The sequence below is a fragment of the Epinephelus lanceolatus genome, chromosome 10 (genome assembly GCF_041903045.1).
Source record: "Epinephelus lanceolatus isolate andai-2023 chromosome 10, ASM4190304v1, whole genome shotgun sequence".
NCBI lineage: Eukaryota > Metazoa > Chordata > Actinopteri > Perciformes > Serranidae > Epinephelus > Epinephelus lanceolatus.
This window is the reverse complement of record NC_135743.1, coordinates 2908057-2928784: the sequence shown is the minus strand read 5'-3', so window position 1 is coordinate 2928784 and position 20728 is coordinate 2908057. Positions and strand designations below refer to the sequence as shown.

Genomic DNA, 20728 nt, shown 5'->3' with positions numbered 1-20728 from the left:
GACGTCACTGTGCTTGAATTTCACACCAGAGATCACGGTGGATCTGACGGGACGCAGGTTCAAGGGAGGTCTCACCTGAGACGGGACGCTCTTTGGGGGTTCGATGCGGATGGTGGGGTCCCACTCGCCTGGAGGGAGCACGGTGACCTGATCCAGGAACTCATCGATCCCTGAGAGCAGGTCGGTCCTGTCCTTCGCCTTGTAGGCAACATCGTGGAAGATCTACCAGAGACAAATGTGAAGGTTTTTACATCCTGCTCAAACTGTGCAGCTCCTCATTTAACAACACACAGCATCTTCACACAGCTCCCTCTGGACACACTACAAGCTTAATACTACCTTTAAAACATACACACAGAAGAACACCAGAGATCACCTCTAACTTATTTTAGTATTAATCCTCTCAACGACCCTGAGGATGTCGTGGTTTAAATGATCTTTGTGTGGTCTCACCTCGTCTGTCATCAGAGTGGCGATGGAGCGTCCGATCTCGTGGTACTGCGCACCTTTTCCAAACGGACCGAGCAGGAGGAAGAGAAACCTGGAACGAGTCGGAAACAAATCCAACAGAGACAAACTTTAATCCTCAGTAACATTAAATCACCGTCACCAACATGAGCAAAGAATTAATACACTGTATGTAACATGATTTAACCCTGCTTGTAAAGTACCATGTATTCACATTTCACTGTTAAAACAGTTGTATTTGGCCACATGGGGGCAGCAGAACAAGCTGGGAACAACAATCACTTCCTGTTCGCGCCTCCAGCAGATACACAGCAACATCAGAATGAACTGTTTGTTACAGCAACAAGAAACTAAAGAAGTCATTCTCAGGTTTAATACAAAATGAACTGAGGTGCCCTGATGTTCCCCGTGTGTGTGTGTGGGTGACCAGCTGTTAATACGTGACTGAACCATGACACCTGAACCTTTGGTTGAACAAGGCTCTGATGAAATTCAGCTGAAAGCTCAACATTTGTGAATCACTGAGTTTAGATTCTCTCAAATGTGTCTGTTTAGATTTGTGACTGTGACACTGGCTCAGGTGGAGGAAGTAATGATACCTCAGAGTAGAAATACTGCCACAGGTAAAAGTCCTGCATTCAACATCTTACTTCAGTAAAAGTATCCAAGTACACGTGTTAAAATATACCTGAAGTACCAAGTAGACGTATGAAGTAGCAGAAAATGGAAATATTCAAGTACAAGAACCTCAGAGTTGTATTTAAGTATAGTGCTCGAGTAAATGTACTTTCTACTACTGCACTCTGGAGCTCATGATAACATACTCTGTGTTTTCATGGGTGTGTGTGTGTGTGTGTGTTCACCTGGTGGGCACAGGGACCTCTGTGAGGCCGGTCAGCAGCATGGCGGGAGAGAGACGGATGAAGGCGATGATTGGTCGCTCCAGGAAGTCGACTTCACCCACCAGGACGTTGGAGGCTTCTGCACCGGGAGGGATCTTCTTCATGAAGTTCATATCCACCTGAAACACACACACACACACACACACACAGGATCAACCACACTGTGACTTCATAACCTAACACCTGTAATAAACACTGCAGCCTGCAGGGGGCACCAGCAGCACTCTGGTTCCTCACAAGTATGGGTCTCCTCCTGCTCCTCCTGCTCTGTTAACAGTGAAGTGTCGCTGTCACACAGCTCAGGTGAGTCACTGGTGTCAGGTAACAGCAGCAGGTTGAGTTTCTTCTGATCTGATCCTGAGCTGACGACTCAAACTACAGTCACTCTGATTTTGAGCCCATTTCCACCAATGTGACGGTGAAATAAAGATCCTGTTCATCATTAAAACAAGAAACTCTCCAGACAATAATGACTTAATACCTTAAACTCATGAATAATTATCTCAAAATAATGCCCTAGTATGGCACAGTAAGTAATGGGAAGCATTCTCCACATGTGGACTCGATGTCTCAAAACAGGTCTTAGTTAAAATATTGAGAAAGTCTCTCATTATTTCAAGATACTAAGTTATTAATTCTAGAAGGTTCGTCATTAAAACGACTCACAGGATCTTTTTTCTTCATCACTTTGGCAGAAACTGGAAATTTCAGAAACCTGCTGCTTCACCTTTAAGTCTCAGACATGTTTGTTTCAGTCTGGTTTTCAGTTTGACGCAGTGACTAACAATTTTATTAATTTCATTCACTACTTCAATTAATCTGCAGACTGTAATCTGAACTAATGACCTAATCCTTCTGTCTAAAAAATGCCACTGAAAAAAGCCCTTTCAAATCTTGTTTTGTCAAACCAACAGTCCAAAACAATAATACAGTCAGTTAACTGACACACAAAAAAAGATTAATTATTTAAACATAAAACATTATAAATAAGTGTAAATTAATTTCCTGTCGATTAACTAATCAATTAAAAAACTACTGACTGCAGCTCTGGCTCAGTTTAGAAAGTACTGTAGGTCTGTCTGACTTTCACCAAACTTCAAGGCGTAATAACAGCCAACACATGGAGATTATTTTGTCGACAGGACTTTATCCTATTTATTGATTATTGATATCTGTCTGGAATACGTGGGGCTCCATGCAGGAATGATTTACGAGACACAGAGATCCACAACGACACGTTGATGCAGCATTCAAATGAGATCAGCTGACAGATCCAGCTGAACCGTCGTCACAAACACTGACACGTCACAGCTGATGGAGTCAAACAACAACACACATGAACACAGAGCATCACCACAAGGAGCGACAACACAGGCCACTGATTGGTCGACAGGCGAGCAGACTTACAGCAGGCTTTCTGCCGGCCGGCAGCAAACAAATACAGTCGCAGTCCTGCTGAGAGACAAACGAGTCATCGTCCAGAGCACAAACACAGCTTCTGATTGGCTCCCAACAACCAATTAACAAAACTCTAACTAGTCCTGAAGTCACATGACTGACAGCAGCGTGTTTATTGGACGGTTTTGGTTTGAATTTCAAGTGTTTCTTACTAACAAATGTTGAAATAACATTACTGTGATGTCACTGTTTAAATTAGGGATGCATGATATTAGATTCTTTACTGACATCTAACATAAATCCACTTTTTTGGCCGAAAACCGATAACTGATATTGACATATCCACTTTTTCCCACCTGATTTCAGTGATCATCATCAAGTCTCTTCTGTAGTGGAATTAACATCATATTAAACATACATACTCTTATCATGACGGCCCACCAGCTGATGGAGACATGAAATACTGTTCAGAGTATGTAATATTCATTCACTGTGCAAATTAAGAAAAAGCATGTTGGCTGATTCTGACAGTTCATTTTAAAGCCGATATTGTCTGATATCGATGACGTGCCCATATCATCATACACCCCTTCTCATGTCGTTTGGCTCAGTGCTGTTTGAACTCTCACTTTTTTATCTCTAAACTCTAGTACAGGTCCCAAAGATACCAAATCAGCAGATAAACAGAGATCTGTGTGGGTACATGAGACCCTAAAAAAGAGGCTGGATCATGGGGAGTACCACCAGTTGGTCCAGGAGCTTCTCCTCCATCATGGACGTTTACAGGCAGATTTTAGGATGACTCAGGGGCAGTTTGACAACCTGCTGTCTATCATCAGGCCGTATAGCTCTGGGTATCCAGCAACCACTACCACCAGTTTCTCCTCCATTGTTTACCAACTGTAAACTTGTTGTCATGACCACCACAGAAGGCCCGCCTCTCAAATCATCTGATTGGACAATGGGGAAAAAAGGGGAGATGACGTGGGGCGCTTTTCCGCTCTGAGTTGAAGTTTTTCAATTTGAGTTCAGAGCGCTCCGGCAAAAACGCAAACACAGCGAGCAAAAAGCTTCATTCTCATTAAAAACTTTTACAAAAAGCCGCCTCCAGCTACTGAAACACTTCCTGTGTGATCGGGGCCTTAGCGAGGTTTGAGCCAGCACTATTTCAGCCATGTTTGCCATCACACAAAACGTCGCCTCGTTTGTGCAGCCTAACAAAGTCATCATCATGTCATCAGATGATTTACAGTGGGTGGTTTCCCCCATTGATGATTTAACTATAATAACAAACAAAACAACTAAAATACAAACCAACTCTCTGCTTTCTGCAAAGTAGGTGAAAGCACTGTCTCTGTTTCAGTGAGACTGCAGCGGTGGAACAGACAGATACAAAGCCTCCAGCTAAAGCCAGCAGTGCGCTGTGTTTAAGGCCCGAATGATTCATTTTGTTAATAACTGATCTGCTGATTATTCTTTTGGTCTGTTAAATGTCAGCAGAGAGTAAAAATACGTCCATCACAGTTTTTCAGAGCCCAAGACGACCTCTTCAAGATGTCTCATTTGTCTGATCAACAGTCTGAACACAAAGAGATTCAGATTATTATGAAGTAACAGGAAAAACAGAAATTTTCAACGTTTTATTTTTTACTCAAACGATTTAATCAAGTACAAACACTAATTCTCTGTTGACTGATTGATCAGTATATGGACCACTTGTTTCAGCCATGTGTCGGCCTGTTAGGGAACTTACATTCCTGTTATGTTGAGTTCACACCAAACGCTATACAAATTTTCTTTCAAAGAAGAGCGGGAGGCGTGAGCAGTCTTTACCTTGCTGAAGTCCACAGTGCTGTTCTCCCGGCTGCCTCCGTTTCCTCCGATGATGCGACTGTCGATTTTGCTGTCGAGGTTTCCAGGAGCCGACTGAGGGGACGCCAGCAGACCTGCAGAGACGAGAAGACGTCGTCCATTTACACATGTGACAGGACAGAAACATGAGCTGATGGCGGACAAAACTCTGCTTAGCGTTTGGACTGAATCTTTCAGGTGTCTTCATGACTCATCTTCTGGGGCAGACGACCACCTGCTGCTGGTCTCAGGTAACCTGCCTCTTTGTTTTCTGACACGCTTCAATTCTTCATTGGTGCTGCTAAATTGTTTTGAACTCAACAGGAAACATCAGTCTCCATGTCTGCCCGCCTCGCGGCCGACAGGCCCTAAAATTTGATCAAACAGGCAGAAAACGACAGTGATCGTCAGCTGGCCGCCCTGTGGGCCACATCTGGGACACAGAAGATTAATGGATTCAGAAAATGTGAAAAGTAACGCCAAAAACAACGGAGATGGAAATCAGGACTGATTTGCTGACTCCAAACTCATGTTTGACCAGTGGGTACTAAAGACGTTCTAAAATACATCTGTCAGCTCATTATTCGTGAGCAAGTACTTGCACGTGTCTTTAACTGATGACGTTTAAAAGCAGCAGCTGATCCACGGCTAAAGTCCCCTGTTCTTTTTGCTGCATGTTTTTCCACAGCAGGGCAGGTAGAAGTTGTTCACCTGTTGGAGGTGAGCTGTTTGCAGAGATGCAGGAAGAGCCTGTTGTCTGCAGCTCTTCATCAACATCTTACTGTGGCTGTTTCTGCTTTCACTCTTCCTCCCTGCTGTACTATTAGACTTGTCTTTATTGAAGAGAAGCTGCTGACAAAGTTCTGCTAATTCAGTGATAAACACATTTAACTTCCTGTTGACTCTTCACAATAAAAGTCCCCTGTTAATTTATTATGTAAAACTTTATTGTGAAGCAGCAAAATAAGGAAATTTTGAGTTTTCGAGCAGCAACTTCACACAACTTCTGATACGGCTGATAGCGAACATGAAACAGTAAAATAAAGCAGATATGTAAAGTAAAAACAGAATGCGGGAGAGAAACTCCAAACCACAGAGGTTCAGTTAGAAGCTACAGACGTACTGAGAGCTGAACACACACAGACTTTTAAAGATGCCTTTCTCTCTGGTCTCCTGCAGACAGAGGTGAGGAGAGTCTCACAACACACACGGCTTGTTTGGGGAGAGAAGGCGGGTTGCTGGGGGTTGGTGAGATTTCACTGCAACTTGAAACTGTTTGAGGGCGGCCAGGCTTTTGGACCAACATGAGAGAAGGTTCATCTCTGGTGCAGCTCGGCGCGTCTTAACTGATAATGGAAACACAAATCGGTGCAGCATGGCTTTGCTCTGCACACACTGCCTCCATCATTTTGTATTTTAATCTTCAATCTGTTTTTAGAGTGACTCAGTAACATCTGTACTCTGTCCTGGACCACAGATGAAAAACAGAAACATTTATTAATGTGTCCCCGTTAAACGAACTCAAACTGAGCTGCAGGTTTTTTAATGATTCCTGTTTGTCAGACTGCTGAGCTGAAACAAATTTTCACTGCTGAGTCTGAAGCTGCTAATTTAAACCACATGACGGCCGAACGCTTTAACCTAAGACAGCACACGAGACTGAAGACACACACACACAGTTAGTGTGACATCACAGCCTCGTGTCCTGTTACAGTCCGTGAAATGTAACTCCATCTGACTTTAACCTTTGAATGTAGAACGCTCAGTCTGATCGATGGACATATTTTTATATTTTACCGAGAAATGTTTTTAGAGCAACATGAGTCTGAGAAGATCAAAAATGAGGAGGAGCTCCAGTGGTCTGCTGCTGACAAAATCAAGTTCTACTGACTTAAGGATGTTTTTGATCTGTTTGTTTAAATCAATTCTGTGTTTACTCCTCTTTTAATACTGGTTATATCTGCCTCTAATTTTATGCTTCTCTATTTATCCATACTTATTTCTGTCTTTGTGTTGCTGCTGCCTGATTTTCCCCTCTGGGCTCATCTCATTTATGAGAACTGTGGTTGTTGTTCATTTCTATTAATCATTTCAGTCTCTATAACTGACTCTTACTCTCTTCACAGTTTCCATTTCCTCTCCATTAATTTCCTCTCTTAGTTAATATTTTCTGACTCACACTGTCAGCATGTCGCTGTGCATCATTAGTCGTTGCGCTCGCTGACTGCCTCCTGTTGATTTGGACTTTAAAGTTTCACACCTGTCAGCTTCTTCAGCACATAAAGTAACTCAGTGACGAGGAGTCAGAGGTCTGATGATGATGGTGATGTGTCAGCATCCTCATGTCACCTTCACAGATCACTGAAGATGAGGAACAGAGGGACTAACAGGAAGCTGTCTGACGAAACTCTCACTTTTATGTAACAGTGTGTTCACAGATACAAGTAAATACTCATCTCTGATTGGACAGTTCATTTCTCACATTGGTTTATTCCACCAGGTGTCTTTGGTTGTTTTAGTCTGAAGGAGCAGAGCCAGTGTGTTTGTGTGTGTGAACGAGGTGTAAAGGCGTCACAGTTTCCTTTGTTTTATTCTACTGTCTAATAATTTGTTTCTTCCTGTTTCAACAGAGGACGAAACACATCAGAGGAAGCTCGTCACTGTGGTGCTGCAGAGTTAATGGAGACATCATGAGTGTAGGAGACGTTTCTTAGGGTGCTTTCACACCTGCCCTGTTTGGTTCAGTTCAATCAAACTCTAGTTCGTTTGCCCCCTCAGTGCGGTTCGTTTGGGCAGGTTGGTCATTTCCCAGAGCCTGAGGCGGCATCTTTAGATGGTCTGTTTCATCTGACCAACAATCCAAAGATCCCAAACTATTCAGTTTAATATTATATGTGACAGAGAAAAGGATCAAATTAAGAAACTTAAGAAGCATGAAACCAGAAAATGTTTGGCTTTTTTTTAAAAAAAAAAAGAGGCTAAAACTATTATAGAGTGATTAAAGCCAATCAATTTTCTGTTGATCAACTAATCACTGCAGCTCTAACTGAGAGCAACACTTGTTAGCAGGAACATCCTGTTCTCACACACGCACGCACGCGCACACGCACACACATTCACAGCTACCCAGTACAACCAGTCTGATCTGCTGGTCCCAGAGCAGCTCCACAGGAGCAGTGGGAGGTTAAGGGCCTCACTCTTAGTGCTGCTCATCTTCACTCTCTGCTTCAGCCCACTACAGCTGCTCCATCAGCTCCACCCTGAAGAGCTGAGCAGTTTTATTCTGATTCTATTTCTGTGAATGAAAACATGTCACACTCCACAGCTCAGTGTCACGTCTGAAGCCACACCATGCCGACAGATATTTGCCTGAGTGACTGTGAGGAAGCAGATGATCCTGTTTGTCCTCCGTCTTGGACACTTCCTCCTCTTCCTCTTCAGGGGGACAAACCACCACCTCGGGAGCAGAGCAGCGACGTGGGACTCCAGAGGCGACGTGGTCTGATGGGGGAGCGTCCCTGATGGCGGCGGGGAGGGAGGGGGTGGGGCTGGGTGGGCAGGGCTCAGACAGGAAGCGTCTGAACGGGAGGGACATACGAGGGGACGGAGGAGGGGTGGTGCCTTCAAAGGTGGAGCGATGGTGGGGGGAGAGATGAGAGGAGGACAGACCCTCCCCTGAAGAGGAGCAAGAGCAGAGGAAGAGAGGAAGGTGAAAGGACAGAAACATCAGGACGACTGCACGATGCTCATGCTGGTTTTTAAAGACGCTGACGGACGATGATTCACTTTTCTATCAGTCTGGTGGATATAATCAATCTAAGTGTCAGTGTGTGTGTGAGCTGATCGGTGACGCAGTGAATGTAACAAGATATTAAACGTGAGCATTTTTGATGATGGCCTCCGTCCAGTCCTTTGGTCTTATCACATTTAACCATAGTTGTCTTTGTTTTTGTTGACGGGCAGTGGCGGCTGGTTTTGCGCCATGACTCCTTCTATTCTGGCTCCCAATAACACAACAAGACAAACACATTTTTACACTCCTGTGGAGCCTACAGCCCTGTGGGGGAGAGGCAGCTGCACCTCCAGCTGATCACATAATGTCATTGTGACATCGTTGTTGTAGCATTATAAGAGAAACAATAGGGTGTGATAATGAGTTTGTTGCACTCTTTTGTCCCGGGGATGAACTCTTTTTGTCTCAAACACTTTTCCTATTGTCCCTGAGACGACAGGACGCTGTTAGCTTTGAGCCCTGCTTTGTAGCCTGCGCAAAATGTATGTGACGCAACAGAAAAACATCGGCCACTGCCATCGCTGAATGTCATCTAATTTGCAGACAGGCCTACGGCAGTCAAAAAGCTGAATATCAGCCCACACCGATGTTCAGCCGATAAATCTATGCATCCCTTTTTAATATACAAGTTCTTTAAAAGTGTGTTTGGTATTGTGTCTCATGTTTTCTCAGCTGATGTTCCTCTTTCTGATCACACAAGAAAAAAAGTTATTCACTGATATTAATCACTGCATTTTTAAACTTGTGAAACTAGTGTTTCGTCAGACAAAACAAAGTTAGTTGAAACCACATCAAGTGCAGGCAGATGTTAGAGATAAAACACTGCTGATAGAGAATTAGAAATGCCACACACACACGTCTCACACACACACACACACACACACACACACACACACACACACACACACACACACACAAACACGTCTTGCATCAGGAGGATTCCTGTGCGCTCTCTGCAGACTGACTTGCAGGTTTCAACATGACTGAGCTTCAGGTTATATCAGCAGAATCAGGACATTCCTCACTCACTCACAAGCAGGATTTATGAGTCCGGATATTAAAACTCTGACTCGTCAAACGGTATTAGCTGGTTATTAGCTCACTGACTCAGCAGGTCTGTTCAGGTTAGTGCTGACCACCAGGAAAAAGACCAGCCTGCTGCTGCCGACGGGCTGAAGGTAAATATTAATTAACTTTTCAGTTTCAGCTCATCACAGCTGCAGACGGGTGAGAATCAACACTGACAAACACTCAGTGACACTAATCAGCTGTGAGAAACGACAACATCTGGGTCAAAACTCAAATCACACACCAACACAACTTTTCTGTAACTCGACAGCGTTTCCATGCCGACACGATGCCATGCACCAATCAGAGACCCCATCCTCTTGTCACTCCGTTACCTCAACCAATCAGGAAAGATGAGACAAAAAACATTGAAGGAGTTCTTGGAAACAAAAACAGCAGAACTCACAACAAAGAGATGAAGAGCCAAGAAACACTCAAAGAGAAATATTATCGAAAATGTGCCAAAATCACAGGGAATATTCATTTAAATATAAAAATATTGTGACCAGAGAATTAAGTGGTTCCATCTGACATTTGTCAAAAACTTGTTATTCACATGAAACTATTATTAAGATGATTTTAAGAAAGAAAACGTTCTACTAAAAAAATTATTCGCTGAGATCTTAGTGCTGCTCTGTTACTGCGGTTAATGCCCAGGAGATGAAACATGTTGGAGGTGTTCTGAAACCTAAAACGTGATGATATTATAGACAACACTGTAAATAACAGTTTCAAATGCCACAGAAGCAGAGTCATTTTTATCTCGTTTTAACTCAAAGGAATGTTGATTTTTACCGTTAGTTACCACGCTGATCACCAGAGTCAGGTGGATTTCCAGCGGCACAAAATGTGTTTATTTACTTCAAAGTTCATGTGGTTTTTATATGAGACAACAGGAGACATGGCAGAGCTAGTCTTTTAAGAAAACCAATGATGTGCCAATATGACAACATTTGAAGCCGACCGGTCGCCTCTGTCAAGTGCTGTTTCACGCTGAACTTTAGTCGGATGTTGTTTTTCAATTTATATCTCTCACCGGCTTTGAAAGCGCCACAATAGACGAGGACCAGCTGATTCATTTAGCTGAAATGAGGAATTATCTGCACGATGCCTCCTTATGTCACTACAAAGTGAAAGTTTAGAGTAATTCATGTATTTTGAAATCATGAATGAGAGTTATTATTCGTATCTCAACTTACTTTAACAACTTTAGACATGACACCAAAAACTACAGTATGTAGGAGACAAATGTAGGTTTCATTGAACACTAAAGATTTTAGCAATGTGCTAACTTAGCTCTGCTCCAAAGTGGGTTTGTGACTGTTTATAACTTGAACATGTTGAAACTTATAACTTGTAGAAAGCTGAATTAAAAGTCAGTAAGTGGAACATGAGTACGGACTGTTTTGTTAACTTTATTACATGTATGACTCGAAAAAACTGAAAGTGAAAACCGTTCATTTAAAATCAAAAACCCTTTTTTAAAAATTGTTTTTACGGTCAGCTATCTTAAATCATAACTTTTATAAGTAATTAACCATCTATTTTGCACATAATAACAAAGTTTGACAAAATTATATAGATCTGTCTGAAGAAAAAAAAAAGAAATCACAGTCTTCTGTCAGCTCTCAGTGGAACCTGATAACTCCAAGGTCACCATGTGTCAAAACGTTCACACGTTATCTTTTCCTGTGAATCAACACAATCCACATGGGGACTAAAGACTCAGACCATCCTGCAGGTCTGCAGATTTCATATTTAATGTTTAAAAAAGTGAAGTGACAAGAGGAACCACGGTCTCACCGTTGCGTTCCAATAAAAGGGAGTCAGAGTGTTTCTTGCCGATGTCAGCGAAGGATCGAACCAGCGGGATTCGGTTGCTCAGCTTCTTCTCATTCTGATGGTGGTGACGCCTCAACATGGCCTCCTTCACCTTCTCTCGAACGCCCTCCTCCAGCTGACCTGAAGCCAGCATGCTGTCAATCACCATGTCTGCACGTGAGGAGGAACAACAGGTGGTTAGCCGACATGGTAAATATATCATTATTCAAATTAACACTCAGTCTGTTCGCACATTTCACACCATTCAGATCATTTTGACAACTCCTGAGTGAAATTCATCTAAAAACAGATTCAGGTAAGACTTCAGTCCAAGTCCTGGTTTAGTGCTGAGTAAAACCTCCACAACAAGAACTTGCTTTTGTTTCACTCTGCATCTATGCATCCAAGTGGACCACCATGATTTGTGGAGTTCCCCAGGGCTCAATACTCGGTCCTCCTTTATTTTGCATGCACAAATTAGACCACATCATGCAAAAGAATAAAATCAACTATCATTATTATGTAGATGTCTAAGTCTGTCTTACTCAGCCAATAACTCCTGCTCTGCTATGGTGGCATATTTTCAATAGTTTTTTAAACACTAAAATACATAAACAGTGTTTTCAGATTTTTCTACTCTGAAGTTCCCCAGGGTTCAATTCTTGATCCTCTTTGGTTTAAAATCAAATTGTTCTCTTTGGCCAAATCATGCAAAGCAATAAAATCAACTACCATTATTATGTATGTCTAAGCCTATCTCACTCTCACAATGACTCCTGCTCTGCTACGGTGACATGCCATGAAGCAACTACAGAACAGACAGAATAGATGAACAGCTCTGGACTACACATCAGCACAGTGTTTGTTAGCGTGCTGACCTGCAATCTCTTCGATGGTGTTGGCCCTCATGTCGAGCAGCACGGTGCCGTTCAGGATGCAGGAACGCAGCTCAAACAGACTGTGAAGGGACAGCGTGGCCACATACGGTTTACTCCAACGCTCACCTCCGTCTTCTACGTCCTCCTCAAACTTTAGCCACCTGAAAACACAACGAAGAGATTTAACGTCACATACTGGAGCACAGGTGCATTTAACAGCTTTGGTAGCACCCCTAAGACTGCACTAACGTAAAGTGTCACGTCAGGCCTGTTCTGCTGCATGAAAATATAATAATTCTTACAACAAATGTGGCATTTCCTGTCACGTTTGCTGTTTCAGAGGCTTTCAGATCAGATTTACTCCGCAGGATCTGTTTAGTTTGGTTAGGATCATCCAACACAAGTTTCTCCTCCTCACTTCAGTTTGGCTCCTGATGTGAAACAATCCAGGCATGAAAAATAAAGACCAAACACATCTGTGCAAATCCAGTTTAGTCACACAGGCGTTATGATCACTTAGAAATATCAAAACAAATCCACTGGATTTATGAAGTGATTGTTCAGGAGCTGACAAAGACTCCTGCAGGAAGATGAAACAACTTCAACGCTCAGATGATAAATCCTGAAGAACAAAGGATTACCAGTGAAAGCATCGCCAGGTGTGTTATTCTGAATAAAGTATGTTATTATAAACACAGGGGAAGTCATGGGGATCATCTCAGATTAAATGCTCCAATAAAAGATAATTGAGCGTTCTGCAAAACAAAGCGTTTTAAAATCCTAAAAGAAAAACAAAAGAGGAAAACACAGCGAGACAAACGCTGCAGCTTCATCCTGAATAATAAAATGTTGTTGAGTGTGTCCCCACCTGGCTGTTTCCTTCCACTCCTGGAAGTCTCCGTCTCTGAAGGCGATCTCGTCCAGCTCGGTGAACAGGTCGTGGGGGATGTGCTCCTCGTCCCCGTCCTCCGTCCCGAGGATGAACTGGACTCTCTGAGATGGCGTGTCTGCAGGAACACAACAACTAACTCTTTATCGGGTAGATAATAATCAGTGTGTGCGTGCGTGATTAAATATTGTCACTGAAACTGGACGGACCATTCGAGGGCGACTCTCGTCCATCGTCCCGATCTGAGCGGTCCCGTCGTTTCCGGTGATGTCGATGTCCTCGGTGACGGTGACGCCTCCGAGTCTCTCTGCCCAAAGGAACGTGAACGCCGACATACACCGCTCTGTGACCTGTCGGAGGGAAAAAGTCACTACACAGCCCAGTCTGAAACAATCAGGTAATTTTCTGATCAGGTGATCATCGTTTTCTAACATAAAAAACTTCTGTCAACAAATTGTCACATAGATGTCAGAGCATCACTGAAACAAAAGTAAAAACGCCTTCTAAATAATCCATGAAAATATATTTACATGTTGATATTCCAGCTTCTACTGATACAAATGATGAATACTACAAATGAAAAGAATATTAATCAACTTAGACAGACTACAGATTTTTGTGAGAGCATGATGATCTGCATCGACTTGAAGTTAATTTAAAGTTTGATTTTGATCATCCGGATGTTTTTTTGTTTTAACAGAAGCAGGTCTGTGTCAGATGGAGAAAATCAAATATTACAATGTTGTTTTGACCAAATACCTTGCTGTCTATTTTGCAACGATATTTTAGGATTGACTGCAGAATGGTGCTTTCACAAAATATAACACAATGAGATTTTTGATAAATAATCATCGGTAATGTGCATATAGTGCGGTAAGTTTAGAAAATGACACCATTTACTTTAAAGCAAAAAGAGAACACTTAGGATATTACCTTATCCAAAATCTGGGACAAAATCTCGTCTCGTATCACAATATCAATGTTATTAATTTGTTGCCCAGCCCGAGTGTCAATATATTCATAAAACTTCAATTAATAGCCCAGGCTATTGTTAAATCACTGAACCCAACAGGCCTGTATTTGGGACAGGCCTTCAATTCTGATCACACAAAACTGTTGCTCAGCAAAGATCAGGAAATACAATCAAACTGTTTATTAGGCTTCAGATAACATATCAATTATAAATCATCAATCAGAGAGGATTACCGCACGGCACACCGACACAACATCACACCGACACAACATCACTTTATCCTGTTAAAACAATCCTCACAACTTGGATTAATTTTAATGAAAAACCCTTTTGATTCCTCTGATCTGAGGACCCTTACAGACTGAAGGAATGTGAAAAACTTTACAGGGTAATAAAATAATAGACACATAATCTGAGGTAGCCAACAACCCGGTTTTATACATCTGAATGGTAAGCAGACCAGGCCTCTAATTAGGCCCGTTTCCACCGCAGGAACTTCGGGGTAATTTTACGGGGCCGGGGCCGTTGGTGTGTGTCTCCACCGCAGGAACCACCCCCGAAGGACAGAGTTCCAGAACTTTTACAGGGCTAAACAAGTCCCTGCCTCGGAGTAGGTACTCAGAACGGCCCCGAGAAACTCCTGGCTGGGGCTTGGGGTTTACTTGGTGCTGATTGGATATACTCGAGGCGGGATGTGATGTCAACAGAAAGTGACAAAATAGCCGGCATTTGCTGCGTCGCCCCGGTAAATGGTTGCGCAATGATTATGTCACATTCAGAGCCCAGTAACTTTACAGGAACCTTCCTCCTACTCTGCCCTCTCAGTGGAGACACGGCGGTTGAGAGGGCCGAGTGAGAGGATGTTCCTGTAAAGTTCCTGCCCCCCAAATAGTACCAGGAACTTCTTCAGTGGAAACGGGCCTATTGAGACAGGCCTTTATTTGTCAAAATGTGGAGCCACAACAGGCTAGTAAAAGAGATTTGGCATTGAACTGGGACCAGGCTTTTAATTGAAGTTGATTAAAGTGATTTTTAACTGCGTTATTATTGCATGTTTAACTTTCTTGTGTTTTCTGTATTTGTTGTTTTTATCCTGTTTTATTTGCTTTGTCTTTTATTCGGTTCTGTAAAGCACTTTTTAACTGCGTTTTGAAAGGTGCTATACAAAGATAGTTTATTATCAGTAAATCAATGCGTCCTGTAGGTAAAAAGATGCAGTTTATTAATTCAGTGTCACTTAATGCAGCCTCTACACCTCCAAACCCCGCGTAACTATCTGCATTATCACTTGACAAAACTCAAAATGCACAGTGAGGCTGGCAGCAGAGGAGTCAGTAAAAACCCGCTCTACTCTGCCTACATAACATGTTGCTTTAGAGCCCAATGTATTTCAACCGTAAGACAATAAATAACTGCAGATTTTTTTTTTTAATTTCCATTTTGATGCATTTTGGTTTTACACTGGGCCTTTCTGTTGAGTTCATATTAGAATGAAGTATAATGTTTGCTCCACTCGCTCCTGCTGGATCATCAGACTTTTTAATGTTCTCAAAATACCAGCAGCAGACTGACGTGTGTGTATAAATACATCATCTTTGCTACTTTGAGTTTGACTGTAAACAGACCGAAGCTACAGTGTGTGTGTGTGTGTGTGTGTGTGTGTGTATACACGGAGGACTCACTCTCCAGTTCTTCCGTCTCAAATTTGGTGTAGCTGGTGGAGCTGGTCTTGCCCCGGTCCAACACCGCCTCCTCATCGTTCCCCTGCAGCACACACAAGAAAAAAAAAACATAATGGAGATGAACGTGTTAATAAGAGAAGGTGTTTTGATTTGACAAGAAGCAGCTCTCATCCTCAGACACACTGAACTGACGGTGACCTGCTGTGGGTTTCATAATGTTCCACTGACCTGTAAACACGGACACAGACAGCGACTACGTGTGGGTTTGAACTATGGTGGTTTCAAACTAAAAACAAAACAGCTTCACAGCGGGGTCTGGTCAAACGCTTCTATACTCCGTGCAACACAAGAAATGAGTCCACTGTTAGAGATTTTGCAACCGTTACAATTACATACAGTTCCCCAAAACATTCATGAAATATTCACAAGGTTGTCGGTTCGACCCCCAGCTGCTCCTGTCCACATGTCAAAGTGTCCTTCAGTGAGACACTGAACCCTGATCTGACCCCGGTGTGTCACCTCTGACAAGAGCATCTACTAAATGAATCTAACATCACAAATTTAACTCAATTAAACTGTTTGTTTTTCTCAACTGTGCAGCTGCTGCAAAGTCTGCCTGGCTCCGCCTGCAGCCGTGACTCATTACACTGTCAATGCTGATGTCAACAGGAAGTGCTCTGACAGCTGGACATCAGGATCCGTCGGCAGCTGGATGGACCGAGAGACTGAGCTAATCAAATAAACATGATGAGAGTGAAGTGAAGCTCAGAAGTGAGCAGGACAACACGCAGACTGCAGGTCGCACACACACACACACACACTAAGAGAGCTGCGGTGCTCGGGTGTGTGCGGTGTGTCAGACAGGAAGTGCAGCTCCATGCTGGTTGGTTATAACTCTGCTGTGACTCTGAGCTCACAGCCTGCTGTCTGTTTGTACAGCAGCATGCTGACAGATAGCTCAGACACACACACACACACACACACACACACACACACACACACACACACAGGAAGGCTTAAAGACACAGTCCCACCTCTGAACCTCCACTGCACAGACACATCTGACATCACACATGTAAACCAGAGCTGCAGCAGTGTCAGACATCAACCAACATTTGCTTTTTTTCTTAAATGTGAGTTTGATGTTTTTTTATGTCGAACATGATGATAAACTGAACAGCTGGTTTGTCTCATATCATCTCGTTGACGATCAGAGGGAACTCATTCAGCGGCTCCTCTGGCAGCAGCACAGTGTCATTATAGATCATTTTTCTTTAGTTTTTACTGAATATTTGAAGCAAACTGTAAAACTACATCATTTATTTTGATGTAACTATATGTTCTTAAATGAATCATTAAATCTATTTTTACTAATTTGTCACATCGTCAAGAATATTGTTATCGCAAAAATACCCTGAAATATCATGGGATCATTTTAGAGCCATGTCGCCCACCCCTACTGAGCAGTTTTGGACAGATAAAACAGACCATTTGGAAGTGATCTGAACTCTCCAATCAACTCAGGAGAATTGTGAAATTCAGCTAAAATAAATTGGAAAAAGGGAAATGACAGCAATTACCAAAAATGTGAACACATCACTTTGGGCTCTGGGAAATTCCACAGAAGGTCAGGTTTCACTATCTTCTCATATTTTACTGACAAAATGATCAGACTGAGAAAATAATGGGCAGATTAATGGAAAATGAAAATGACTGTTAGTTGCAGCCCTGATGTTAAACCTTCACCACAGCTGTATACACCAGTTTCATCCAGTTAAACACACCACTGCACAGCTTAAACCACGACAACACAAGTTTAACAAAGTGAACTGTAAACAGATGGCTGTGACTCAGAATTCAGAACCCAGGAGATCATTCAGAGACAATCACAACTCAACATCCTGCATGCAGTCTGTTTCATCATGATGTCACCAACCTCTCTGTGCAGACTTCACCAGTGAAATTATAAAAGCATCACAATAAACTGTATTTGTAATGACTTGTGTTTGAATTGATGCTGCAACACGTTCCAAGAAATGTTGGGACAGAGGCAACAAACAACTGAGGAAGTTGCTGAATGTTCGAAAAGCACCTGTTTGGAACATTTCACAGGTAAACAGGTCGAAAAATTAAGGCGTCATTCCTGGGTACAAAGGGGCATGGTTGAAAGGCTCATATGTTCACAAGCAAGGATGTCACTCTGTGAAAAACTATGTGAGCAAACAGTCCAAAAGTTTAAAAACAATTGTCAATGCACAGTTGGAAGGCACATAATGATTTCACCACCTACAATCCATAATAACGTCAAATGATTCAAAGAATCTGCAGAAATCTGCACGTAAGGGCCAAAGCTGGAAACAAACACTGAATGTCCATGACCTTTGACCCCTCAGGTAGCACTGTATCAAAAACTGACATGACTGCATAAAGGATATTACTACATGGGCTCAAGAACACTTTGGAAAACCACTGTCAGTAAACACATCGCTGCATCTACCAATGACAGTTCAGACTCTACCAGGCGCCGCCCACTTCTCTGAGCCCGAGCTCATCTAAGATGGACCGACACAAAGTGGTCTGATCGGTCCATCATGGACGTCCTGTTACCAGCTCAAAGTTCAAAGCCAGCATGTGTGATGGGATGGAGGTGCATCATGGGTAACTTCACGTCTGTGAAGGCTCCATGAATGCTGGAAGGTACACACAGGTTTTGGAGCATCATATGCTGCCATCCAGACGACGTCTTTCTCAGGGACGTCCCGTCTTATTCCAGCGAGACGATGAGACACACTGTGACGTGTTCCAACAGCGTGGCTTCGTAGTGACAGAGTGCAGGTACCAGACTGACCTGCCTGCAGTCCACACCTGTCTCCCACTGAACGTGTGTAGAACATGATGAAGCACAACATATGACAGCAACGTCGGATATCAAACAGGAAATACTCCAACAGTCAGGTTGTTTAAAGAAGAGGTGATGTCACACAGTGGTAAACATGCTCCTGTCCCAGCTACTTTGGAAACATGTTGCAGAGATCATATTCAGAATGAGTTTATATTTATAAAAAACAATGAAGTTTATCAGTTTGAACATTAATATCTTGTCTTTGTGCTGCGTTCAACTGCATATAAGTAAATAAAAGGATTTGTAAGAGACTGAATTATGTTTTTATTTACATTTTACAGTGTCCCAACTTTTTGGGATTTGGGTTGTTTATATGTTTATACAACGGTCTGAGATTTTCACGGTAAGATAACCATCTCAGAAAATAACCCGTTCCACAGTATCACGGTATTAAAGAATTATTATTATAAGTCAAAATGAGCCTTAAAGGAATGAAAATAGAGCGGCTATTCTTTGTTGAACAAACATTTTATTACTATGAGGGAAACTTGAAAACATTTTTTTAAAAATGGAAGTTTATGCAAAAAGTAAAATAAAGTTGAAATTCTCCATCCAGTTGCATTTTTAAAAAAAATCAGTGATAAGCAAATGGACATGATATGATAATCATCAATATCACGATATACCGCTGCAACCCTAAAAATAGAGCTGCAAGATATGACGATATATGGGATAACATGGTTTAATATTGCAATAATATTACTCACACTACATGAGCAGATATTATAGTGTGCTCTGTTCTGCCTTTCTGCTGCTCTCAGCATTGGGCGAAAATACAACTAATGCTTGTGGAAATAAAAAAAAAATAAAGGAAATTTAATTAAATAAATTAAAACTTAATTTAAATCTAAATGAAATTTCCAACATTCTTTTATTAAACTAATTGAACTGAACACAAAAGGCATCAATAAAACAAATAATGATAGTTATGCTCTCTTTCAATTTACTCAAAAATCCCTGACCGCCATATCTCGGTCTTTTGCAATGTGTTTATCACACAAGTTGACATCACAATGACATTTTCTAAAAAGGGTTTATTGTGCCGCCCTGGTTACGGCTCCCATTATATCTGTGATGAGCTAATATCTGCAGAAAGATCGATCCGCCCGGTTTAATCGGTCAGACTCTCGCTGAAGGCTTTTAAAGCCACTAAGTGGACCTTGACCTTATTTCATTACACATAATGATGCCAAGAATAAACTTCACCTCTCAGGCAGTGACAACTATCCTCTTCCAAATCCTGTTGTCGAGTTCTTGACTCCCTGTGCAAACTTTCCCACTTAAAGTGACTTTGTATTTGATACGCAGGCAGCTAATTAATGATGTCATTACAGCGGTGATGGAAGCGTGGTGTGTGTTGCATTCCTGCCCTTCAGAAGGTAATCAAACTGTCAAACAAAAGATGTGAGGAGGAAACAGCGTCCAGCTCGTCTGTGCCAGACGGCCTTTCAGCCCCGATGGGAAGCACCGCCTGGCGCTTTGTGCCGATGTAGTGAAAGCGTAGATGAGCCAATATCCAGGCCAAATAAACTGTGAGTGACGTGATCCGTGCGCTTCATCGAGGTTTGATAAGGATTTCACAGTCCCACTGGTGGTATCACACAGCTCAGAGGATTCCTTCCATCCTGTCATCGCATCATTTGTTATTATATCAACCAAACGCTGTGCCGACCAACCGACACCCCCCCGGGAGTAACTGCAGCCACATGACCCCCCAGGTTTTCTATGAACTTGTTTGTCCTTCTCAGATATAAATCCCATCAGGAGCAACGTCCCTGTAGTTCAAAGTGGATCTCTGAGTTTTTTCCTTCTGCTGCATTTTATCAGTTCACTGTGAAATCTGACTTTAGTGTGAAAATGGAGGACGGCAAAATGTTGCCTCTTTTTCCTGTGATTTCTCAGTGGATTTCTGGACGATTATTCTGGATGGACATCAGAGATACTGATATCTTCAGGAAGTGTAAGTCTCACTAAATGATCTCAATGTGTTTTATGTCTGAATGTTCACATTTTACTGAGTTACACTGTGCCTGAGCACGGCTGCCCCCCGACTCTCACACCGCTGATATTAGTGGATATCGCTAATACTGTTTTGTACAGTTG

The 20728-nt window shown here is 42.4% G+C and overlaps 1 protein-coding gene across 3 annotated transcripts in view; it reads right to left on the bottom strand.

Moving 5' to 3' along the window:
* The window catches only part of LOC117266222 (sodium bicarbonate cotransporter 3-like), a 69809-nt gene that overhangs the window by 19804 nt on the left and 29277 nt on the right, over window positions 1–20728 (bottom strand). For 2 of the 3 annotated variants that reach the window (XM_078171279.1, XM_078171278.1), the window contains exons 2-10: window positions 15724–15805; window positions 13278–13418; window positions 13048–13186; window positions 12180–12340; window positions 11284–11472; window positions 4602–4714; window positions 1332–1489; window positions 454–541; window positions 76–222 (exon numbers count right to left, since the gene is read on the bottom strand). In XM_078171279.1, the coding sequence (XP_078027405.1) occupies window positions 76–222; window positions 454–541; window positions 1332–1489; window positions 4602–4714; window positions 11284–11472; window positions 12180–12340; window positions 13048–13186; window positions 13278–13418; window positions 15724–15805 (1218 nt within the window). Of the gene's footprint in view, window positions 1–75; window positions 223–453; window positions 542–1331; window positions 1490–4601; window positions 4715–7988; window positions 8362–11283; window positions 11473–12179; window positions 12341–13047; window positions 13187–13277; window positions 13419–15723; window positions 15806–20728 lie in introns of those variants that run through there. The other variant, XM_033641281.2, reaches the window with a different exon arrangement.